Below are 26,863 nucleotides of genomic sequence, written 5' to 3'. Positions count from 1 at the left end.
GCTGTTACCAAGCGCTGTCGGACTTAACCATCTGTTACACTGTAGTCTGCGGTAGAAAATGCAAATGCATCGATTTACTGATCTTTTAAAATGCAGCTTCAAGAGAGCAATACTCACGACAGTTTTCCTCATCCGACCCATCTTTACAATCCGTGTCACCATCGCAGTACCAGTGCTCAGCTATGCAGCTCCCATCAGCACAACGGAACTCCTTATCTGAACATTTCCTCATGTCTGGAAAAAAGTGGGGAAAGACCATTTTTAAATAACTTTTCATGAACAGATGGTGGTTATCTCATAAAAAGTTTCTATTACAAACACGATTAATCCCATATCTGGCAATTAACAATAAGATCATGAGAAAATGAATCAATCCTCTATTGAGGAGATTAAGGACTGTCAGGATGGCTCTCTAGCCCTATGCAGGTTAATTAAGTTTTCAAAGATTTTTCACAGTTTTATACTTCATCTAATCCTGTACAGACCTGGTCAGGATTAAGGATTTCTAAACCCATTGAATTTGCCTCAATTTTGTCCTAAATAGGCTGAGCTTTTAGATGTTGCTGTAACCTTGTAGAAGTTAAAAGCAACAGCTCAATCTCTGCCAAAGTGCAAGTCTCCTGGTTTAGATGGCATTCCACTGAAGATGGTGCTGACAATGTGGGGATTTGATACTATACTACATACATTTTTCATTGCTCACTGGTCCTTTTCTCAAAGATCAAAAAGTGGCTCTAGTTTTGCAAAAAAAAACACTAATACAGTGAGAAACTAAAAGTCTTCCTCTAAAAACTCGGCACACTAAGACAACTCTAGTACATAGTGAGTATCATACTGGCATCTCCAGATGAAGACTGCTTATGTACCCATGAGGGATTTTACTTTTCTAGTTTAAATTTGTGTATTTTACCAGCAGTGAAAAAGCTCCAAGCTGTTTCCTCCACCTGCTTTATCTATATACAGGAAAGGTCTGGCTGCCTGATGTATGTTGCAGTAAAACAAGAATAGTTAACTAAAACAACCAGGATTAGCGAGATATAGTGAATAACCAAGGGTGCATCGTTTTTCACATCCAAGCAACAGAGATGCCAACTTCTGACTCTCAATTTGGTTTTCTGGATAGATTGTACATTACGCTACATGGATGGAACTAATTAATTGCTGTGTATCAGTTAGTGTGAGCTGCCAGAGGAGTCCTCATTATGGGGCTTAAAAAGCAATGACATTGAAACCAATGTCATCTCCAAAGAAACTGGTCAGATGTTAACTGGTTGCTGCTACAGCGACCACGTGGGTGAGGAAGAAAAGAGAAGGAAAGACGTCCATTAACACTTTCCGACACTAAAACAGCACTGACCAGGCAATACTCCCAAGATAAGCACTTCAGTCAAGCTGAGAGTTTGGGTTTCCAAAGCCTTCACAAAGCAGCCATTGAAAAAAAAAAGTGAGCTTCTCGAAAAAAGTTAGTCAAAGAACTGGAAACAGATGTCTTTGAAGGACAGTCGCCTTCTGTTCTATGAAGTTCCACAGGGGGAAAACCATTTAACCCAATATCCTCAACTCGTCTTTGACATCAGTGTCAGTTTGCATGCCCATTTTTAAAATTAGACAAGTAATGTCATTTCCATCTAGCCCGCAGGAATGACTGTAACAAATCTGAAATTACTAGAACGGCTGCATGATTAAAAATACTTCATTCTCATGAGGGTATGTGCCCTCGGTGAAAACGCAGTGTCACAGACAGCGGGGAAAACAGGAAAATGCGGCGGCCATTGACAAAGCTGCCCACACAGCAGTCCTAGAAATACAGGGCTTTAGAAGCAGGTCCTCACCACACTGCTCATCGCTGTTGTCCCCACAGTCGTTGTCTCCATCGCAGTGCCACAGGCTCCGGATGCAGTAGCCGTTCTGACAGTGGAACTCGTCTTCCTCGCATTCTCGGGGAGCTGGAGCAGACAAAAAAAAAAAGAGTTGAAAAAAAACACTGCTCTTTGAAACCTCACTCGGGATCCGGCACTTCAAGTGAGCTGCTGCCTCCTTCTGACCCCTTATCTGAGTCTCCTCATAATCGAGGGAAAAGGTCATTAAACTCAACCTGGCAGGCTGAGGTCCTTTTGAGATATTAGAAGCCAGTAACCTGTGGAAGTCTATACCTTCTTCAAGAGCATTTTGTTTTCTGTAAAAGCAGGTACTCTATAACGGGTTTCATTTTGTCCTTGGTAGCAAAGCCTTTTTAGGCCACTCAGGTGCTCTCTGAGTACCACACACAGTACAAGGATAAAAGGGACTGTCACACTCCCCTCCACTGGCTGTAGAAGATCAATATGCAATTACTCTGCTTTATTTCCTCTGAAGTAAATACTTCAGCATTGAGCTGATGGATGATGATACTTTTTGGCCTTTAGACTCCTATTGACACATTAAGAAACTTAAACAATACTGTCATTACATACTTATTCTCCTTGTAAACTGACTTTACATTCTCTTCTCTCTACAGCAGTATCATTTAAAAAACAAATGCATTTCCCAGAAGTCCAAAACTGGAAAAAAGAAGACATATTCTGAAACTGGTAATTCCAATGCTGATCTGTGGATCCTGTGACTAAAACAATTTCATCAAAAACATTCTGGCCTGGCATTTTTATTTCAGATTAGTAGTCAGGTGACACAACAATGGCCCGGACTGAACTTATCTCCATTTGTACTGATCTTCACATAGAAGGACACTGTCGCCTTTTTCATCACTAGGGAGCTATTATTTTTCTATCCCTGATGTTTACCCCAGCCTTGTACACAAAGTGACAAATAACACATCGGTAGAAGGCAAAGCAAGTGTCACTATTTTTCCTTCTCTTCTTGAACATATTTTGAAGATATAGGTTCAATAATAACAACAACAACAACAACAACAACAACAACAACAACAACAACAATACACAATATATATCATTTAAAATATCTTTCATACTGTTATGTTTTTCCACTTAAAAAACACGAGGACAGACACCAGTATAACCCTGAGAATATCACATTAACATCATTAAACTTGAACAGACGGAGATGGAAAGTCATCAGCAGCTATTCATTATGTCTTAAGATGCTGTAAATGCTCCTTATTACAAGATTCTTAACTTCTAAAAAAGCCAGACGATAGTAGCTTGATTAAGTTCCCTTACAATAATGCTTACAAAGACAAAATCTGCCGTACATAAAACAAACTAAAAACAAAGCCACATAAAGTATATATTTTACAGCTTGGATGAATCCAAATCATTTGGCTTGAAGAATTACTGTTTACAAGGTACGTTTCAGGCTTGTTACTCACTGTTGGTTGTTTTAAAATTTTACATCCTGCTGAGCTCAATTGAAGCATGTGTTATTTTCTTAAAGCACTTTAAATAATAAAAACCATAGGGGTGAGAGAGAGAAAAGGCATTAAATAATAACAAGGAGACAAAACAAAAAGGAAAATTGTACTGCACACTCAAATTAAAAATTTATCACTGGCTCGTGCCAGACAGACCCCCGTAACATTGCACTTTCTCCGTCTGGATTTTTAAAATATGGGTCAGACATACTACTTTATCCCAGGCGCAGCATGTTCTGAATTTACAATACTTGCAATGGCAAATGTCCACAAAAGCTGGCTACAAGTACTTTTGGAATGAGCAAGAATCGGCCCGCCAATATCACAGACCTAAAAAGCATAACAGATGGTACAAAAAATCCATAATATAAAAAAGGCAAAATGTACTTCACTGGAAGAGAAGAAAACAGGCCTCCTCAGTCAAGAGAAGTATAGAAATTCCTGGTGTTAGGTAAACTTAGATTGAATATCTGTTATTCCCATCGGAGAGGGTGGGATTTTCTACTTCCCTGATCCATGCAGTGCTCGGTCACAAATGCCAAACCCCTGGTAAAGCCATAGAGACCAAACAAATAATAAGTTTACTAAAAACAAAGCTACAGCACACCTGACGGAATGATTTTTTATTCCACACTCAGGTCGTATTTTTAGAAAGCATGGAGAATGAAGTCAGACCACCTTGCATGCCTGATATACCCCTGCACAACTGAGGGGTTACATGGCATTGTCAAGTGACCACGGGTGCACCAACAACGACTCATGGCCCATCACAGCACAGTATGATTACTGCATAGCTACAACATTTGCTGCATATTGTGGATAAAAACAAAACCTACTGAGAGGCGTCAAAAACTGTCCATTGTGATTGGTTCAAATACTCTTTTGTTATATGAATATCTCCCAGCCAAAATTCTTTTTCTATAGGCTGTTACGTTTGTGGTAGCGGCGAATAGTCTGTAGTGTTTTTTTACAGCAGCTGCCAGTGAACTACCATACAACCACTGTCACTCTGCATATCGCCGAGGTATGCAGTAACATGGTAACGGTCTGTACTGTGTTGTCAGTGCAGTCCTGGTTGCGTGGTAACGTCTAGGTCACTAGAGATTAGAATCTACAGAATAAGGTACAGAGCTGTCACAGCAACCAGAGCACAAGATTCGTCCTGCATCAGGCATTCTTCAGAAAGCCAGAAAGCTTTGATAACAGCAAGTAGCTTACATGAAGACACAATGCTGTGTACCTTGTGTGTTATTTCCCAGCCTTTACAAGCCCCCTATGAGCTGTCTCCTCCAGCTGTGTCCCATCAACCACTGAGCACTGCTCCAGGCAAAGGTCAACCCATAACATCCCCAGAAGACAGGTGCAGTGGCTGCACTGGTTACCGGCTCTTGTATACACATCTTCTTTGAAGAAATGACTGGATAATATCTATGCAACTAGTTAGTTACTATTAATTTACTAGTAGCTGCCATAAAGGCTAAATGGGCAAAAATCACCATCTCTCACACTTCCTATAAATTAAAGGAGGACAAATTCACAGACATTAGAATTTGCGACCACATAATCCTATGGACAAAAGCTTTATGTACAGATGTTCCATAGCCAAAGTGTAACCACAAATCAGGTGCTAACCTTCCAGAGAAAAATCATAATCTTTAATAAAAAGAGGGCTGATTTTGAAATATGAAGCATGCTTTTTTATTCTTAACCTTTACATTAAAAGATCATAAACAGCTTCACAGAACAAGTGCTACTCCACAAAGAAAAAGAGAAATGCTTACGGCAGTCTTGTTCGTCCGAATCGTCTTCGCAGTCGTTGTCCCCATCGCACACCCAGGAGCGCCGGATACACTTGCCATTATCACAGTGGAAGTCCAAGGGGGAGCAAGTGGGGAGCACTGAAAGAAGGGAGGTGTCATTAATGGTGAAGACTTATTTACATAGAATCTCACAGAATTCTACACCACCACAGCTGATGCCATGTTAATTAACACTGCAGATTAATACAGCACCACTGTTCTGTTCGCTGATTACTGTACAGTACCTCAGAGAAAATGGCTAGTCTTGCCGTAATTCAAAACGTGAAGCATTGAGGCCTAATTTCTAATGAACGGTATCCTACTGTTTGAAAAGAACAGCATTTTGCCTCCGAGACCATGGAGAGCTTGAGTGGTCCAGGAAAACCATAGCAAAAATACTGCTGTCCCCAAAATTACACAACAAGAGGTAGCCCTCTCTTATGCTATGTGCAAGAGACTTTTAAACACCGACTTGAACATGAGAAGGCAACTAAAAACCCTGGGACCACTGGGGGTGAAGAAATCAAGAGTTTAATGGAATACTTTTCCGTTTCCCTGGCATTCAAAGGGCAAAGTCTCAAGGGGGAAGGCCTCAGCATCTGCCTGCATACTCATGCATGAATGGGACACTTATGGCTAATAAACATGCACTTACAATACCTCAGCTACATTTACCACACAAACCACAACAGGCCATCTTCTGGAGAGGCGCTGCTGAGTCTCAAGGCTGTTAAGATGAAGCAGAGGTCTAACTGTTAACATATTCCCTAAATTATCTAATGGCCACTCAACCAAGTACTTGTTACTAGCCACTTCTTCAGATACTTTGTTTGAATACATATCTTTTGCAACACTACAACCGATCGATTAAAGGGCCTGTGTTAATAAACATCACATCACCACTTCCTTGCAAAAGAAATAACATTTGATTTGCAGAAACCTGCACCTGTTCAGTACGGACATACTTACAGCACAATACCAAGGTGAAATGTGCACATCTGGAAAGATGTTGTTTATCCAATTCCCATATCTTCTACCTTCCACCAGAAAAAGAGCAAATGCCTTCCATAGATTTACAGCAATTTATTTTAACAATAAAGCAAAGGTTAACTAAAACACCACAGAAGGAGAATAAAAAAGTAAAATACTTATGGTCAGGCTATAGTGGAAAGTGCACTTGGTTCTAGCAGAAATTAGTTTAAACTGCTCACCAGTCAGCTTCCACTATGATTACCAGTCAAGTAAAGCAGAGTTTTAATGAACTGGTCCCTATTGGGCTAACCACTTTACCTAATTCGGGGTCATGGAGGAGATGAAGCCTATCTCGGTAAGCAACAGGTACAAGGAAGGATTATAACTTTATTTACACACTCTTGCAACCAAACTAATTGATTTGGTTTTATTGATTCTATACTAGGGCATGAAAAATACCCATGCAGAGATTCCTAATGTCTGCATGGACCAAAACAATACACCACCCCATCACGTGTTTATGTGTTTCTTTTCGGACTCTTTTTATCAGCTTTTTGAAATCTTGTTTATCACTGTAACCAGATCATGCGATCTTTTTCTTCAGAAATAGAACAGGCCTCTTCCAGCATTGAAAAAGCCTCTATTCTTCCTTTACCCTACAAAGTTAAAAATTCATCTGTCCTTGCTTTTCACATCTTTACTATGAAAGAATAATGGTTTCAGCATGACTAGCAAGAATCGTCTTTCAGTTTTGTACATTCCTAAAACAGAAATTAATCCTGATCCCTAGCTTCCTCAAATTACATCCTCAAATTATTGAAGCTGTCTGAAAAGACAACTGAACTCAGTCAGCCCCATATATTTCCACTAACACACAGGAAACTGGTGCTAGCTGCTGAAATATGAAACATCCAATAAAACACTGCAATCCTATACTTTACCAATGCCTGTTCTTTAAGTGAACTTAGGGTATAAACCATTTTTATTGGGACATGTCATTAGTATGTTAAATCAGAATACAAGACCCCAGGTAAAGAAGGTCTTGTTTTTCTGGAAGGCAGGGACTCATATATTTGGGCTGAACACTGCTTACCATTAAACCCAACGAAGTAAAAAAACAGATGTACAGTCACTCGAGACCATTTCTGGAGCGATCTGAAGTGACCCATTAAGGTTTTCACAGGGAATGAATTTCCCCCTCCACTTCAATCTTCCAATCCTATTTACAACGCCTGACTTCTGACCTTCTGGAACTACAGGAGTTCCCAATAAAATACCAGAGATGGTACAATGGTAAAAACTGCTTTCCCACTTTCAACTAGCTGCACATAAATCTGCTTCTCTCGGGGTTCTGAATGTCGCGCCATGTACCACACAGGCAGCACAAGACTGGCACTGTCTTTTACATGCGTGATGGTTCCTTCCAAAACTGCCACATCGTATATCCACACAACAGATCTTTTCGTAATGACAAGAAACATCCTACTTGCCATGCAACCTTTAAACCTTCCATTTGATTTAACGCAACTTGAACAAACATTCCTCCAGTACAAGTACAAGGTTAAACCAAGTGAGACTGGGCAAACAAACTGAGGAATTGAATTCCATTTCACCTCCACCAACAAAAACAATCTATGAAAGGGCAGTTAACATCTCAGTTTCTTGGCAACACAAATTGCATTTTTTTATTTGAAACACTATCCAAAGTTCTGCTACAATCCTAAAACAAAGAATAAAATATTTTGAAAGTTAAATAAAAGCTGAAAAATAAAGTAGTACTTTATTTGCAAAACTAACACCCTGACATTTCCAACAAATACTTTAAACATTCAGACATGACCTCCTGAATTGAAAAAATGCAACATCTCTATAGCAGGTTTGGAAGATTACAGGCATTAATTATCCTTACATGCATGCCATTTACCTTAATTATATTTTCAGCATGTTTTTACACTGAATACTTTAAGAATGATTAGCAGCTCTTACTGGTAAAAAAGAATGTCTGTTTTTTTGGTTATTTACACTGTCAACAGCAACACGATTTCATTCCTAGAAACAATTTATTTAAACAAAGATTTCTTAATATCTTAGTGTGGGAAAGTGCCAAAGAAAATAAGAATGTTTGCATATCAGTTTTGCTATTTAATCTTCTTCTCCATGAAAATATTTAACTGTTGCATCAAAATGAGAAACAAGATTAGAGCCTCTGTATTTATTAAAACCCAAAACAAGACAGACCCACATATTAAGCAGGCTTCCCAGAATCAAGCATAAACAGAACCAAGTTTGCGACAAAAATGGGACCTTAACACATTACGCTAAAAAATGTGATTGTGTTACATGAAAGGTCAATTTGAAACACACAAGATACAAAATATCCAGAAGGGCAGCAGGAGGTAGGCAACTCCCATATCCAAGCCACATGGACTCATTGGACCAGAGCTTATCCTAATTTCCATGGCATTAAGGAGACAAAGGAACATGTGACTCGCCCCACCATACAGGCTGCCAATATGCAGCAATACATTTAGCTAAATATTCTTTAGCCCATAATGTATGTCAATGAGCTTTTAGTCTCTTCAGCCATTTCTGCAACCAGAATAATACATGACTCTCATGGGATATGACTTATTGAGACCAGCAAAAAGTGCTGGAAACATCAACTCTAACAACAGCCTACGTTCCCTTTTAAATACTGCACTTGCACATGAGAAGGTGTTCTGAATGGGTATTTTCCATGTTGATGGATATATACTTAAAATATTCTAATCCCAAGAACCTTATAATTTGCAGGAATACTTTGGTATCATCAGGGAAAATAAGAGCATTCTGTAAATGTAATTTACACACATGGATCATCATCTACCAGGAGAATCGTCACATCACCCTATCCAGCATGCTACAGGTCTCTACCTGGGATTCCTTCAACTACTGTGCACCATGTTCAAATCTTCCTGTATTTCATCTAGAATACTTGCATTCTACAATGAGACAACACTATAGATGTAATCCCCACTTCAAATACTTTAATAATATTGTAATTGCATCCTTATATTTTTTTTCAGTGGAGATTACAAAAATGGAATTTCCCTCCTGACAGAATTGTTAATCATGTACTTAATGTACTTTTATAGTGTACTTGGGCTTTTTCCTGTTATGTTTGGCACCCTCTAGACACAACAATGGTAGGTGTGAGAGACCTCAGATCACTGAACTTGTCGTTTAAACTGCTGTCTCACCAGATCTTAGCTTCCTTAAATTGGCTGGATTGCAAGACTAAGCATTCTCTTTGAAGTCACCTACTCTACAAAGCCCTCTTTTGTGAAGATGCATCATGCATATAGTGGCGCTCAGAGGAAAGTCTTAATGACAAACCCATGATCCTCATTCTGGTGAAAAAATTACTGTCAGAACTCCCTAACTCACATTAGTTTGTATAAAGAAAGCATATTTCTCTTATTTGTGGTTTAAAATTGCTTAAAATAACACTTGAAGAATCTGTCTTCTATAGACCAATAATTTTAACATGCAAATTATTTTACTGAAAATGACGATCTACTTGTAGCAGAGGGCTGACAATTGTATTGAACATTCCTCATCAACAGGGTGTCAAGGGTGAAAATTCACACTGAAAATCACAGGTTAATAGTGTGTGGCCACTGCTAGACCCTATTATAAGCTTATGGTTTTTCATTTCTCTTTTAGTGCTAGACAAGCAGACCCCTGTTCACTGGTTTTGGGCCATATCAGTTGCCACACATTGTCCAAGCTCATCCCACAAATGTTCAATGAACCTCAAGCCTGGGGAGTAAGGTACTGCTTGCACAGCTGTCCCAGTCTCCTCTCGCATGAAAGCCTTTGCTACAGAAGCTACAGGAAGACGAGTGTTGTCCAGCTGGAACGTTACCATATCAGCATAAGCCCGCAGGAAGTGAGCACGTGAGGTCTCAGAACTTGATCAATGCAGCGCTGTGCAGTCAGACTGTCAATAATCACAAGTCGACTAGACACTCCTGCCCAGACCATCAAAGCTGGATATCCCCATCAATCAATCTGTTGTACGCAACAATCAGCATATTATTCTGCACATCTGCACCACACTTGCCCTGTCCATCAGGGTGGTCTACACAAAAACCTGATTTGTCGCTAAAGAAGACATTGGCTGAGATGCTGCTATAACATAAATTGGACAAAGGTAGTGTTCTCTTGATAAGTAGGGCATAATGATGCTTGTCTTTTATTTTCATCAGGTGTGATCACCTGTTTACCCGTTTCCAAACAACTATCTCATTAATGTGGCAATTTAGGACTTCTGCAACCATCAAAGCCCGGGATGTCACAGTGAGTTATATAGCCATTACACATTTTTTGTGTAGGAAATAAGGAAAAACATTATCCAGGTGGATTCAACTTGGAATTAAGGATAAAGTTATCAACAACAGCTGATAAAACTGACATAAAGCTTCTGTAAAAGATTCTTTATGTCCAGTAGCTCATCGTGACTCTTCACAAGTAATTCTCATAGTTATTCTGTTGATTAGACATAGCACTGCTTTGACATGATTAAATTACCAAAACACCAGTCCAACTAATGGATCACAAGGCTGAGAACCCCATGGTGTTTATTTTAAAAATCCTAAAAGGTTACTGTCAAACAGAATAATCCTGTCATGTTTGACATTTCCAATTATTTATAACATATTACAAAGAACAGTATGACTTGCATGGTGTGTTTGTAAAAATGTTTGAGAAATACACAATTTTAAATAAAATTTCAATAACAGTAAGGAAAAACAGCACCAATTAAAATCAGAAGTGAAGGAATGTATTCAAATGCTTACAAAAGATTAAAGCTCTGACGTACTCCCAACTTGGGCAGAAGAAAATTGTAAATATTTTGTAAATATTTTTTTTAAAAGACTGCAACCTGACATGATTTACAATAGATTACCTGAATATGGCTGGCAACTTGGAGACAGATTTGTTTAAAGTGCATTTTTCTTTATTCCTTTTACTTTGCAATTAGGTTTTATCCATCACATGTCCTCCACTCACTCATGCCTATATACAGTAGGAGTAAATATTTAGAGAGAAGGTGGCTGCCTTTACTTTAGAACTACACAAGTTTACTGTGGTCAGCTGCCAGAAAGTTTTCTGCGATGGAGGGATTATGCAAATTTACAATGCAAATAAGAATTAAACCCTAGGACAAAACAATTGTAGAATTCCTTCGCTGTTGGCTTTCTCCACCAATGAAGATAACAGCATTAACAGAAAACAGCTCCCCTGAGGTGAAACTGATAAATATTGTTCATAATCTTCTTTTAAGAGATGTTCTTAGCTCATGCTGGTTTCAAGCATACCCACAGGAAGAGTATCATTCTGATTGGCCAAGTTCTATAAGAAGAGGGATTACTGAGAACAGCAATCTAGTTTGGACCAGCCAAAACCAGCAGGGCCCTAGCGCCCCAGTCGCTAAAATCAGGCTGGCAATGCTATATGTTCATCAGTCTTGCACTTCCCTGCTTTATCTGAGTATTATACTGACTTTCTTCCATTTTTGTTGGGGGGTGGGAGGGGTGGGGAGAGAGCTTTCAAGTTAAAAAAAATCTATTTCATCTCCTTTTCACCCCCCCTCAACTTGCCCCCTTAGCAGTCTCAGTGCTGAAGCCTTTCAACTCAGCAGGGGAACTGCATGGTGAATGAGACAGCCACAGTGCTGGCCTCAATTTATGTTCTGAAGGCAAAGAATCTTAGCACGAGGATGAAGTGAAGAAAGCAGAAAGTAGAGCAAATGGATAGGACTTAACTTGAAACCCCCACAGAACGCACTAGGATTTTTATATCACATTTGCAGCTTTTGTTCCACCCTCCCGTGGTTAGGGCAGTGCTGCTAATTTCTTTTTAAACACTATCACTATTGTTTCAGTATTTTTCCTGCCACACGTACAGTACCATTTGTCATCCTGTGGACAAGTGCTCTGTCAATGCCGGAACTAGCTCCTTTTAACCCTTCCGAAAATGCTGGGCTTCCATGCAAAAGACCACAGTAGAAAACAGCAGTAGCGCTTCTTTTTAAAAAAGTCACTGCACCAGAAAGAATTTGTTTCAACTCCAGAAGAACATGTATCCATGGTATCCACCATCAATTAAACTCGATCTTTTCATAAAGCACTGCAGTGCCAAATGCACTTTATCTAGGATCAGTATATTTCTGCATGTGTTACAATCTTATACCATAAATCCTGAAGCCAATCTTTGAAGCTAATTAAGTCTGAAATCAATCACCACATGAGAAGCCTTAGTGGAATGTAGTGATGAAACCGATCTAAATGCACACGGGTTTTAATTGAATTTTATAACACAGGGAAATTGCTGTTACAAAATGAAATGTAACACTGAAGAAGCCTGTCTCTGAAAATGGCAATTGTAAAGTTGATTACATTGATTTATACATTAATTTAATGTTACCTACACTAATTAAGAGGCTGGCCCTGAAAATCTGAACTTGCCCTTCTTAAATACAGATTAACTGTATATATCACTAATATTAGCCCAGTTAAAGATGAATATTTTTTTACTGGTTTAAGATAGATGGTTCACTTAAGATAAACTTAAGAAAAGCAATTTGCTCAGAAATTTTATCTCCTCTGCTTTCACATAAAAGTTTAAATGCTACAAGATTATACTGTACAAGCTTGAAGTTACAAAATATATGAATGAGAAAATAAAACTACATGTGACATTCTAAACAAAGAGAAGAAAGTAGTTATCTCTCATCTTTTCCATACTGTAGTTTGGTTGGGGGAATTCTATCTATTGTTATAAAACGTTAGTTTTATGAAAAGACACAAAATATTTTCATAATTGTGGTATACAAAATCTCTTGTTCTGCTGGCTGTAATCATCTCCACTTTAGAAATTGCATACTACACTTTATAAATGGCACATTACTTGAAATTGCTGTGAAATAAATCATTTTCTGAGGATAGGATATGAATATACTACATACTTCAGAGACAGTCAGAATAAATTTATGAAGTATTATTCTTCATTGAAATAAGATGCTGTCCCTGTCAAAATCTGCTTGAAAAAGAAAATCAGAATTTCACTTTCACTTCTTATCAAATTTACTCAGAAAAATAAACAGCTACAATCAAACCTGCATTTGGGTATTTTAACATTCTTTGACCACATTAAGCTTAAGTAGAACCATGTTGGCTTTAGAGACAAAAGTGTTTAACTTTTATCTGTTTAGGTACTTAAAGTAAAGAGGTTGAACATTTTTAACAGGGAGGTCAATCTGTCAAGAAAGGCATTTTTTTAGTCTTTTGGTAAATACAAATGAGGACTAAAGCATCTATTATCAGAAAAGCATAAAGTCTGCATCGCTAAACAGGTATTTAAAAGGGGGCAGCAGTGAATGTTATTGTAACCTATTACGAATCCTTTAAGAAAACATCATGATTTCAGTCTGATATTTTTAAAGTCAAAACAGAGCAAATTCTTGTGCTCAGAATTAAATGAAATCTGAGCACATAAGAATGACATGTATTATTTTCTATGTATTATTCAGCTGTGTTCCTAATAACAGTACTGCAGCCCTTGAATTGCATAGTTCTTGGACTGAAGCCATGATGCAACAAATGTGGGTGCATTTAATCACAGAAAGCATGCCTGTCCTTCACCTAACCCAGAAAAGCAATCTATAAATAATTCAGACTTGTCTTGAGGATACATTAAAAACAATATTTAAGGCTGTTTTGAAATTTCTAATTTAGTCTCTTTTAATGCAACAGCTTCCCAAGACATTTGTACTTTGTTTATACACTGGCATCAAAAGAAATTTATAATTCCACTTATACAGGCGTATATATTAAATGCTTCTGGCATCACTTTGATTAATTGGTCATTCATAACTGACGATGATGCACTAAGCTCAGCTTTGTTACTAAATCACTACATCACCTTATTAGTAAGAGAGTTAATTGGTCACGAGTGATGTGATGATTTAACTGTCTGAATATCAAACCTGATTAAAATTAAAGAAAAACACCAAAAGGAATCACTGCTTACAGAAAACAATATTAGACAACAGTGACAATTACAACTAATTAGTATTTATAAATGAAATTTACTTTTGCTGTGATAACAATGGTTTTAATGTGGCTCTCAGCACGTTAAATACAAAAAGCTCCAGTGTAACAGTTACAAACTAGATGAACTCATTAGAATATTTTGTAGCAAGTTCAATATTGACAGTGCCAGATCTACAGTATCTTTCCTATAAATCTTTCACTGTTTTATAACAGGACAAAATGTCTCCTTGACTTCAGTTGCTAGGTGTGCTCTTATGTTTTAGCTGTCCAGGTTAGAGCAACTCCCTTGAAAGGCATATATTTTAACTTTTGTCTGAATTCTTAAGTTTAGGGAAATTGTTTTGGGTTTTTTAAAGTACCAATACAGTGGTGAGCTTCTTAGTACCCTTTAACTGTATTTTCCCATGTGTATTTTGTTAATCATACCACAACACTCTACTTAAGCAGATGGTATCAATGTCTAACCGACACGTACAAATACCTTTGACAAGAGGGCAGTTTCTCTGGGATCAGGTGTAACCTGATACACTTGTAACAGACCTCACAGCAAATCTATGGGAAAAACACAGACAGCACACAAACCTGCTGGACACCCGGAGACTCACAGGAACTGCCACAAATTTGAGCCTAACACTACGAAACATTTCTCAATACTGTTTTCCAGGAAAGCAGCGATGACTTACGTTTTTAGAACTTTAAAATTACCCCCAAAATTCCAAAATTATATTTTTTTAAAATAAAAACAAATGTGATATTGTTTGGAATGTTATTCCTTAAGTGTATACGTTTAAGAGATATGCCCTTGAACGGGTCGCATAGTGTGGAGTTTCAGTATTTTGTGTTAAACAAGCCAGAGGTATTTTAAATGTTTGTTATAATGTAATTACAGTTTTTCGGCCTTGTATTTTCATATATGCATCATGCTCCACTGAAAGGTATCAATGAATACGATTTATTCACATGCAGAAGCATGCATGCCATTATCATAATAAGATAAGATCACTTGATTGGCCATATACAATCTCTTGTATTAGGAATCTGTCTTTTTGAATACCCCAGCTTGCTCTCCATAAGTGAGAGAAGCACAGTGAGAGAAGCTTGGGGTCAGAGCGCAGGGTCAGCCATTTATATGGTGCCCCTGGAGCAGTTGGGGTTAAGGGCCTTGCTCAGGGGCCCACAAGAGTTGGATTCCTCTGCCGGCCTCGGGATACAAACCAGCAACCTTCCAGCCACAGGCGCAGATCCTAAGCCACAGAGCCACCGCTCCACCCCACAAGCTTTTTCAACCAACTACTGGATAACAGCTTCCAGAGACACTTCCTTGACCTTCTGTCTAACACACTACTGCAAATTAATTACTTTATCTTGCCATCTTACAAGTCTTCCTCTGGGTTACTTCTCATCTCTTGGAATTCAGTTCAATAATTCCCTAGAGCAATCGAATGATCCATTCTTGCCAGGTGCCCGTTTTATTGTCATTTTAGTCTTGCATACAATGCACAGACATATAGGATTCAATTACATTTAAAAGCACATTAGTTAGAAAAAATAAACACATTAGAGAAGAGAATTAGCAAGAATCATTTTGTAATTTTGTGCAAAATGCCCTCCAATTGTCCTTCCTATGCTTTCATGATAAGTGAAACAAACCATATATCCATGATCAGTTAGTCACTTATCCTGATGAGGGTCAAGGAAAGTCGGGTGTGTCCTACACAACTGTTCTCCAATGGACAGCAGACCAGTCTGTCACAGGGGAAACTCATTCAGAATAGCCAGATAGCCAAGCAGCAGGTCGTTGAGAAGCAGAAAGAAAGCTGAGTGCTTGGCAAAAGCCCACGTGAACACCACACAGATTCCTAAGGCTGTAATCAAACCCAGAACCCTGGACTTGTGAGACAGTAGCACTAAAACCAATCATTCATCTATGCAGCCATTTTCTAACTCCTTCCAATTCAGGACAGCCAGAGCCTATATCCCAGCAAGCAAAGGGCACAAGGCAGGGTACACTCTGGAAGGAACACCAGTCCACTGCAGGGCACACACAGACACAAACATGCACACAGAGCCAATTAACCTACCAATATGCCCATGGACTGTGGGAGGAAAATTGAATATTCGGAGGAGACAAGGGGGGTAAATTCCATGCAGATAGCACCCCTGGTCCGAAACTAAACCCAGGGCTTCAGTGCTGAGGCAGTAATGCTAGCCACTGCGCCACCATTGCATCACTAAAACAAACCAAAAGCCTGAGCACACAAGCATCGTGGTATTGTACTCACTGCAGCCATCTTCGTCACTGTGGTCCCCACAGTCATTGTCTCCATCACACTGCCACTGCGCTGGGATGCATGTGCACTCCCCGAAAGCACTCACAGCACAGGTGAAGTGATTCCGCCCACATGAGCACTGCGTACTTCCTGCTGCACCTGCTGAAGAGAAACACAAGTTGAGCCTTGCAGATCCCAGGCTGATGGAGCACCTGGAGAGCAAACACCTGTTTTTATTTCGCAGCTAGGCACATGTGGTCTTTTCTGTGTGGGGAATAGGTAAACATCACAAACAATGTCCTATAGCAACAGTCTTCTTGAAGGGTGAATTTCTTTTTTTTTTTTACTGAGTCACCACTTGTGCTCACTGTAAAGGTCAGTGCCTGCCTGTCATAAGCATTTAACTAGTTAGCAGCTTGGGAGAAAAGAGAACAGGGTTGATTTCCTGGTACATCTTGAATAGGACATGTAGATTTCACAATTACAGGGAAAAAAGCAAGTGTTCCAGTACCAGTGAGTTAGGATACATTTGAAAGTAACTTCTGCATTTCAGCAAACCCCTAGGACATTATGGAAGCATTGGCTCCTTATGTTTTAGACAGTATTTAAAAATGCCACACTTGAAAATCCCCTTTTGAAGCTCCTATGCTACAAATTAAGGAGTGTATCCTGACAGACAGCATTTAGATCCAATCCCCTACTGGGGATAACTCACAGGATGAGAGAGCCAACTGCAGCAGTTAAATTTTGTATTTGGCTTAGAAGCTGCCTTGGAAAACAAATGAACAAATTACTGCATTAAGTAAAGAGTCTGGTCCCCAAACAGGCATCAAATCCTTCTGAACAGTTTCAAAACTCAGCGTAAAATCATTACGACCGCACGTTCATTAATCCAAAGGATCTTAACAGAAATATCCAGACTACTTTACTCTTAATTTTACTTTATACCCTTAATTTTATTTTAAGCTTTCTTTTATTGCTGTATTATGATGGTGCATTCACATTTTACAAAAATTAACCTTCCCTTACTTTTTAAGTTGATACCATTCGGATTGGTGTGAAATGGAATATAAATGCAAGTAGATTACAAATACAGTGTTAATTTCCTTTTTTGTATGTGTGCAGAATAAAACACAATTTTGGAAATCATATTAATTGGATGAACATAAATTGAACAGGATACAGGATGCTTAAAATAAACACTTTCCATCCTTCTTGAACAAAATATGGACCTCGCTGCAAGATGATTAATTGTCATAAACCATCACGGAAAAAAATAAATCCTGTCTTATACCAGTGTCAGCAGCATAACGTTATAGCTTTCATGTCAAGACATTCAATGTGTTTTACAATAAATGGGATAAGTCAATAGTACTTAGGCTCAAATAATTTTGCTCTAAGAAAAATTTAAGAAATGTACTTTAAAACTGCTTTTAAAAAAGAACAGGGGATGCCTAAGTTTTGCACATTTCTGTAGACAGATATTTCTGCACAGTGGCATGTGGACAGCATGGTAGAATATAATGAGCAGAGCTGTAGAGATGGAGTATTATAGCATAGCAAGATTTTAATGCAGGAAAGAGTACTCTGCAGGACAGGAGAAAGGTTTTGATATCAAATCTATTCAACGCTGGGGGCCAATGCAGCTAGACTAGAACGGAAGTGAAGTTTCATACATGGCTTCCAGGTTTTTGCAGCTAAATTTTAAACATGTTAAGGGCGATTCCTGTGTGCTTCACAGCAAGAGCAAGCAATGCATTGCAGTAGCCCAATCTAGAAAAGTCATGGCGTCTACCCATTTCAGAGAACTGGTAAAAAGAAGGACACCCTGGTAATATTTCTAACATGAAGCTCAAATGGGAAATGATGATGAGAGAAACGCCAATATCACCAGCACCACTGAAAGAACTCAGCACGTCCTGCAGAAAAGCTCATTTCAAAGCATAATGTCAAACTAAAAATATTAGTTTTAAATGAAAGCCAAAAAAGAAATGGTTTTCATAAAAGACTGCAGCTATTTTACTAGTCTTAATAATAATAATAAAGAAAATACCTTAAATCTCCCAAGAGAACAAGAGTTCTTCATATTATAGTCAAGAATCAGGAGATTCCAACTAAACCAATGAAAAATATTAAAGTATCTCTTCAAGATGCATTCTTTTGCCTTGCAATTTCCCCAGTGACAGTGAAGAGAAAGCGTTTCTGAATTCAATTTAATGTGGTAGAAACTTACAGGCAACCTTGCTATGAAAAGACAAATTACAGGCCTTTTTTCTCTTTAAAAAAACAATGCAAGTGTGTGTGTTGCTTCAGAGGAGAAAATGTAGCTTACACACAATACGCCCATAGGCCTTGATATGCAGAAAGGGATAAGACACCCATGTGTCTTGATATTCGGGGAGGAAAAGGACTAAAATAGTATCATTCACTTAAAAGTGAAAAATGACCAATATCTGCCAATTAATCATCAGCGTTGTTTCAAAGACTTGTTAAAGAGAATCCATGGAAGCTGGAAGCTGCTTGTTTTGAAAAGGTCTTTATTGCTGGACTCTGCACAAAGGAATTAGTCATCACAGGAGGTCTGGCAAAAAACCCTTCAAAACACTCTAGCTTCACAAAATTAATGGCCCTTTTTCACCCATTCTCACTTTTCTTCATTTTTCCCCCCTCCTCTTATGAATTGCATCACACATGACAAAGGAAATGTTATACTCTAAAGAATTCTCTTCATTTTCCCTGCTGGGGTCTTCATTACAAGTAGCCCCAAAAATGTCTTGCTTTTCCTTCGAAACAAGGCCAGTTTCTTTCACACTGCTAGCCTAACCCTGGGGGGAGTGTTCTTGGCAATTTTACACCCTTCATAGTCCTACCAAGCTGCACTCCAGGAGAACGAAGGAAAGGGGAATATAAAAAAAAGTTTAAGGGAAAAAACTAATTGGGAGGGCAAGATTCTATTAGCAACATTTCTGAGTTTGTTGTCGTACTGACTGGGAAACCTTACCATGCCGAGCTTTCCTTTGAAACGATGGGCGGATTTAAAAACAGCTGCCAACAGTGCTTAATCCTGCAGCAGGCCAGCCATTTTTTAAAAGTCATAGAGGCTTGGCCGAGACAACTGGGGCATGTGTGGGTTTTCACAACACGACATTAAAGCCCATTTTTTTTAGATTATTGCATGGTTATGTCATGCCATGCCACATTAAACAGAACAGCATTTGTCATACACACATAAAAACTTTATATAAAAAAGTTTACAATCAGGGTGGAAAGTTGAGAGCAAATTCATATCTAGATCAAAGTCCATAAAGTACAGATATAATTCTTTACTGTATTTTTAGAAGATATGAAGAGGTCATGTGCTTTGCAAAATCAAAGCAAACAATTATTTGAGCCTTGTAAGAGAAATGTTCTTCTACAGTGCAAGGACTAACCAATACCAAAACACTGCTATTTAGAAGGCATTTGCCCTTTAGTATCATCAAATGTACTTTCAGAAGGGCAGGTGTTAGGTTTCTAATCCAAGTCACAGATCCTGATCACGAAGCATGGTGATTGATAGTACCAGTGAATGTCAATGGAATACAATAAACCTGGACTAAAAAATATATATATACTAGTGAAATCCCTTGGCAGGAAACACTGCCTTTTAACACATTAACATAAATGCATGCCAGTGAAACACCGCTTTCAATCTCAGTAATTAAAATTAATAAATTATAGCATGAGGTCATCAGTTGTACTGTAAATGGCTGCCATTTTTCAAGAAAAAAAACCCCTAAAGCATCAGTTGCAATAATCCTGTGATATGTAGTGTATTTGACCCAGGGCTACATTTCACTGTGTATCCTTTTGAGTAAGCTGAGCCTACTGCCCATCCCTTTCGTGCTTTTTCAGTATCTTTTTAATTGTATCACAAGATCCAGCTTTTTGCCGCCATTTTAGCATTTTAACAAGGTTCCAAAGGGTCAAAAGAGATCCCACCTCATCTTATAAGTATTTGAATTTGAACATTTACCAACAAGATCACAGTCCCCAATCATAAAGTCCCTGATGTTATTTGGGGTAAACAAGTCCAAGACTCCTGCTTGTCTGAAATGTTTCCAAGTTTCAGATCCCAGCAGGATGTTCCCCAAAATCCATATAAACTGGGTATCAGTGGCACTATTCTATCAATACAGTTTTAAACCACAGTCTCAGTAAAAAAAAAAATCAATAGCAAAAAAATGACTAGCATGAATCACATGAAATTACTTTTCGCTTGTGCAGCTACAGAAACAGGATACTTTGAAAAGAAAGCCTTTCACTTCAACAGATTTGTTACATGACAAAACTATCATAACATAGTGATAGAGACTGGTAATAAAGTGTTGCTAAACTATCAGGTGGAACCAATATTGCACGAAAGGCTTTCTTTAAACAATGACAGGGTGACTAATCAGCTGCTGGTCAGAAGATTGAAGAATGCCTTCAGTGCACAGCACTGTAATACTCTACTTACCCCTCACTGAACCGCTTACAGGCTCTCCCTCCGCATTTCCTAGAGCTTCATTTAGTTCTGCCACCAAACTAACTTCTTCAATGTTTATGTCATCGCTTATTTTCCACATCAGCAAACGTATACATTTTGAAAATAAAGATCTGTTGGGGGAGGGGGGTTGTGATATTCAGAACTACACTGTAAACAAAAGGCAGGACTGCAGGTGGATTTCCGGTCACTCTTATCTCCTTACCGACAAGCAGAGCAATAGCCAGAAGATCCTTGAGATAATAAGCTTTGCAACAGAAATGACAAGCCTTAGTAACTGATATCATTCCCAGCGTGCTGGGGGTAGCTGCTAGCGTATGGGACGAAGCTAATAGGTTTCTACTCAGCCCTTGTCAGAAGAGGCAGAAGGCAAAAATCACATCAAAGGAGATTAGTTAAGACAAGGCAAAAGGTGATTGGTTTCAAAAACAATCACTGTGATGGAGAAAGAAGAGTTTTCCGAGGGATTAGTCCAAGTTTTGGATTAATTTGTAACAGAATTGACAGAAATAGTTCCTGAAAGCATTAAGGGATAAAAGTGCTGACAGAAACCTTGTTATTCACTATTTGTTTTCTGTGCCCAAACTAATTTTTCTTATTTGTGGACTTCCTAGAGCCCAAACTGAGTAATCTTGAAATAAGATCATTTTTTGATCCTCCACTCTGGCTGCACATAAGAAATACAAATCGGCATCCTCAAAACTAAACACACTAAATTATCTCACACTTGGTGCCATGCATTACAACGTGCCATCCGAAGTCTAGGTGTTGGCAAGTATCGTCATATGATCAAAGAAGATACTATAAATATGATCTAATTTACAATAGTGCTTAGCAGGCATTTGAACAACAATCAAGCACTATAAATCCAAACTGTGAATTACGATGACAATTTGAAATAACCATTCCCCTTGTCATTTTTAAAAGATCTACAGGCTTTGTTCATTTTCTTCAGCTAAAATTGAAATCTATTGCCATGAAGACACTTGAATAATTCCCATACGAAAGAATTCAAAAGTCAGTCAGATGACAGCTCATCTGAAAAGATCTCAAACATAGCAACCTGCAGATTTGTCAAGTCATGAACACCACAAGCATAGGTGTCTTGATCAAGTCTGTGAAATGGGTGGAAATAAAGAGTTACAAAAGCAGAACACAGGTGGTCTCAAAAAGGGAAAACCTTCAATGAACCTCAAATTGCAGAACTTTTGTGCATCTGTACATAATTGCAGTATTTAAAAAACGCTTGGTTCACATTTCCTACAACTCAAGAGCTTAAAAAGTAACATCAAGCTAAAAAAAAATATGGACCTCAAAGTCAAAACAAAGAAAATGGATGCACCTGTGCCAAACGTCTTGTGGGTCTATCTATATGGGAGGCCTTTCCACTAAGTTTTTCATATTCACAAAAATCACTGTGAAAAAAATGTAAGCCAATGATAGGGTGTTAGTCAAGTATCAGAAACAAAAAGCCACCACAGTTAGACATACAAATGTGACTTATAAATAGGATTTCCAACTGTGAAGTGGAGTTTCTTTTCTCAGTTATCAAACACTAGGAGTTACATCTGTAGATATAAAAACCTAACCATTAATTGAGGGAGACCTCCCAAGTGACAATGAGGATGTTTTTCTTTTTTCAGAAAGCTGAATGTGTCTGTGTGTGACTTAACAGACATGGCTTTTTACTAAAAATCACAATGCACATCCACGCAGGTCCCTGTGCATTTCACATGAGCAACACACTTCACACTTGGTAAGCATCCTTAAAAACACTAAGAAAGAAGCCGCCAAACCCCTCTGTAAAAATAATGACAGCACAGCAGATGTTTCTAAACATGACCCACAGACGTTTCAAGTTGGTCTGTTCCAAAAGAGAACGTAAGCAATTGTTTTACAGGAGGTAATTAACTTTATTTAGGAGCCTACATCTGCATTTCTTTGACACAGACTCCTCCTTATGGATGTAGTGCTCAGAATTAAAAAAAATGATCACTTTAAGAAACATCTTTCTAAGGTTATATTTATCGATTTTCCAGTCTGGATCTTAAACACAAGGCTTCATTTTAAGGCTTTCCAGTGTCAGCACAAATGATGTCATCAAAGTGCTGTAGTGTTTATATCTCCAATGGTTTCTATTTAAATGGCTTCAATCCCCAAAAAGTACTATAAATGTTAGCTAAGGCAATTCACAGACTGTTAATGGTTTGATTAAATAGGCCTAGGGCTCTTGTGTAGCTCAAAGCTTTTTGAATCTCTGAGAAATCTGAACTCCCCCCCCACTTTATACCCATATAAAAACATTTTCTACATGGACACTTAGAATTCTACTGACAGCTTTAAAACAAAGAATGAAACTTTTCTGGAATATACAGTATATAAGGTACCCCAGAAGAAAATCATTCTAAATCCTAAATATGCTAATAAGGCAATAATTACAGCAATGACAACATTCCAGAAATGGAACAGTATTAGCAACATTTCCAATTCATAATCAGGCCAGATGCCAACATGAAGAAAGAGCTCAGCTAAGGCACGTTGCATTTTTATGCCACTCAAGATACTGAGGGCCAAGTCACAGAGCACATTTCACATCTTTAAGTTCTACGAGTTTTTTTTTATATACAAGTTATACAACGTATACAAGTTGGAGAGGAATACGGTTATGAAATCGTAAAACATTTTTTCAGTACTTTTTCTAACATTCTTCTACGTAACAAATGTCATTATCACTGGTAAGAGCACAGGGAGACAACTGCAACTGCAAACCATGGCTACATTTTCCACTCCTGTTCTCTTCTCTGTAGCCACCAGTGCCATATGGAATCAGTCAGCTGAGCCTCTTTCACAGGCTTGGTTACTGTGGTTTTCAGCTTCGTCTTTACAGGACTGGTTAAGTGTGGTTTCTGATTAAAATGCCAATAATTCATCATTTCAGTCTTAGTTTTCCCATTTCCCCTATTAATTACATATTCACATTTTCATCTCATGCTATTCCAAGATCTGACTGGAGCACTTATGACCCAAAGCACACGTTGCACACAGCTGAAGGAAAACTGGAAAGGTCTTTTTTTAGCTCATTTTTTTGAATGGATAGTAAACCAAAGTGCAATAAGAACTGCATTGTTTCCAGCTGTCTGCTAGCCAGTGTAAAGAGCATAAAAAGTGAGGACAAATGAGAAAAATGCAAGCATGGGCATTCATTCATCATTTCTCACACTGTGCAGACTTGCAGCAGAAGATCCTTTTTGTGGTCAGTGTGGTTTCTCTCCTTCACATTATTTTGAGAATCTCTCTGTTCAAAAATCCAGCTGATAAACAAGCATAAAATTAGAGAATTCTTATTTATCCTTCAATTGGTCAAGGAGGAAAGGTATTTTCAAACTACATGATACAGAGGTTTATCCACAAAATTTGGCTTGCATGCATGCGGGAGACTTCAAAACATTCCTGACATATTATGCCAAAGACACTGATTTGATTACATTAAGTATACCAGCATTCCTGGCATGATTAGCAGTTTAAATAGCCTGTTTAGCAAGACTTTAATAAAAACAGGTTGTCTTGAAATTCTTACTGTAAATCTTCTGCCACTTGAACTTGGGCCTCCCTTACTACCTCTGGACTACTAGTACACAGGATGACACTTCTGACAAGAGTACTGTTCTCACCTCCTCATCTGCAGACTTTATTAAACCAGGGAATCTGATTATGGACTACAGTCAACTGTTTTCTTAAGTAGCAGGGGTGACAGGTGTACAGTAGGATATTGTGCACCCTGTCATGACGTATGAAATATTTAGAATGACAGCATCAGCGTGTGTTACTGAACTATCCATCAAACATGGTCATTTTGCACGCGCTGATAGTGCAATTCACTGTGTGCACTAAAAACCACTGAACAGAAATCCCGTCAGCACATTAAACAATATGCTTCATAGGATGGCAAGGAGGTGCATGTATAGAGATCAGGCATGGAAATGCAACTTCATGAGCTAAAAAAAATGTTGTATGGATAATAAGTATCAGAAACATGTCTACTGTGACTTGTTTTTAAAAAAGGTTTAAAGATTTCAAGGCTTTCACCTTGGTAATTCTGAGGTGTCATACCTATAAACTTCAGAGGGCTGCATTTGTGAAACCCCCTCTGTTCAAAGAGACTAGAATTGACCATTTGTTTCAACCAAGAAAATAATTTACAAATTGCTAGCTTTCACTTTTAAAATCTGCACACAGAAAAACAGACATTTGAATATAAAGGATGTTCATTTTCACAGTATGAAGTGTACAGAAAACAAACATAATTAATGTTTCGGGTTCAACACTGATGGGCAGGATTTAAAAACCTCATTAAAGATCTGTGTCCTCGAAACATGCCACCACATGTGACACTGTCCACAAACCGCACAGGCCTATCTGACAGTCACTACATTTGGACACATTTGACACTCTCGCAGCTCTGTACTTGAACACAAATTATGGAGGCAAGTCTAGCACAGTAGGCCATCCAGCAGCAAAGTGGAATGACAGCAATAAAATGCGAGACGTGCAGTTCAGCATAACTGCCAATGCATGGGGGCCAGGGAAGGGGAGTGCATTTGTCATTCCCAATTTATTTTCCATGATTGTCAGCCCTTTTAAAAGGACACTGGCCTTACATTCTGTACTTTGTGGTTAAGAGCAATTTTGCAGGGAACTGAACCACGGTCAGGAGGAAAGGAATAAATGGAGCTGTGACCTCTAACAGTCTGAAACTGTACTGGACCCTTTGTTAACATGGCATTGGACTGAATTTGAACCCTGTTAAAAGAAGGGCTCTGCGCCGAAATCTTCTGCACCCCTTGCGATCCAAAAGCAGCAGGCTGGTTTTGACATTAATATCAAAGCTTACATTGTCAAGCAAGAGCTCAGGGGTGGGGGGCATTGCTCATTAATTTTCTTTGGAAGCCAAGTTGCCAAGTTCTTGTGTATAGAAAGAAGAGGAAGGAGGAGTCAGGGAGAAGAACTCAGGCAGTGTTAATAAAGCAATTAAAAAAAACATGGGAGAGATCAGGAAGCCTTCCTCAAGCAGGGTCAAAAGCCAAAGAAAGACACTACACCCCAGTCCAAAAAACCCTGTGGCTATATACTTCATCACATGGAAATATTCAATGCGGAAACCATTTGGAGATAAAAACAATGGTTACACATGTAAAGAGACCATTCCGCCTCTGAATACAATATTTGCCAACAAAGCAATAAAAAAAATCTTTTAAAAAAAGACAGTTAAAGCACAGAACTCAAATCAAAGGATGTTATGTTAAAATTGCACAATGCACTAGTAAGGCCGTTAGAACACTGTGTACAATTTTGGTCACCGTTATAAAAATATATTCAGAGGTCTTGGTTTTGGGGGTTTAACAACAGTGTGGCCCTGCTTAAGACTTGAATCTACAAGTCTCTGGTCAGGATTTGAGAGCCCTAACAACAAAGTCATGCGCAGGTACAGAATAAAGTGGTTTCTACGATGATAAAAAAATAATATTCAAGTCTGATGAATTTTTCTAGAGCAGCTTACAGGGGTTCTAGAATTTTATCATGTTGGTGTTATTTACACACCTGGGTTTTCTGGAGAAAACTGGATATCTTGGTCCAAGACCTGGAAGCAGGGTCTCCACCTGGGATTTGCATCCAGAAATTTCCAGGCAGCAATCCGGAGCCCTAAGTTCTACCCTACACTGACACCCACTCCTCTCTTCATTCCTACACTATGCTGCATTTAATTTTGACACATTTCACTTCAGTTTTAAAGCCAGATTGGAGCTGAACCTTTCAAGGTATCTGCCAGGATT

The 26,863-nt window shown here is 38.5% G+C and overlaps 1 protein-coding gene across 5 annotated transcripts in view; it reads right to left on the bottom strand.

The window, feature by feature from the left end:
* The window catches only part of lrp4 (low density lipoprotein receptor-related protein 4), a 95,901-nt gene that overhangs the window by 31,306 nt on the left and 37,732 nt on the right, over positions 1-26,863 (bottom strand). For 4 of the 5 annotated variants that reach the window (XM_015339362.2, XM_015339363.2, XM_015339366.2 and 1 more), the window contains exons 2-5: positions 16,520-16,669; positions 5,149-5,265; positions 1,833-1,946; positions 118-234 (exon numbers count right to left, since the gene is read on the bottom strand). In XM_015339362.2, coding sequence (XP_015194848.1) covers positions 118-234; positions 1,833-1,946; positions 5,149-5,265; positions 16,520-16,669 — 498 coding nt within the window. The remainder of the gene's footprint in view (positions 1-117; positions 235-1,832; positions 1,947-5,148; positions 5,266-16,519; positions 16,670-26,863) is intronic. The other variant, XM_015339364.2, reaches the window with a different exon arrangement.

This window comes from Lepisosteus oculatus, chromosome 21 (genome assembly GCF_040954835.1).
Source record: "Lepisosteus oculatus isolate fLepOcu1 chromosome 21, fLepOcu1.hap2, whole genome shotgun sequence".
Classification (NCBI taxonomy): domain Eukaryota; kingdom Metazoa; phylum Chordata; class Actinopteri; order Semionotiformes; family Lepisosteidae; genus Lepisosteus; species Lepisosteus oculatus.
This window is presented reverse-complemented; position numbering and strand designations above follow the sequence as displayed.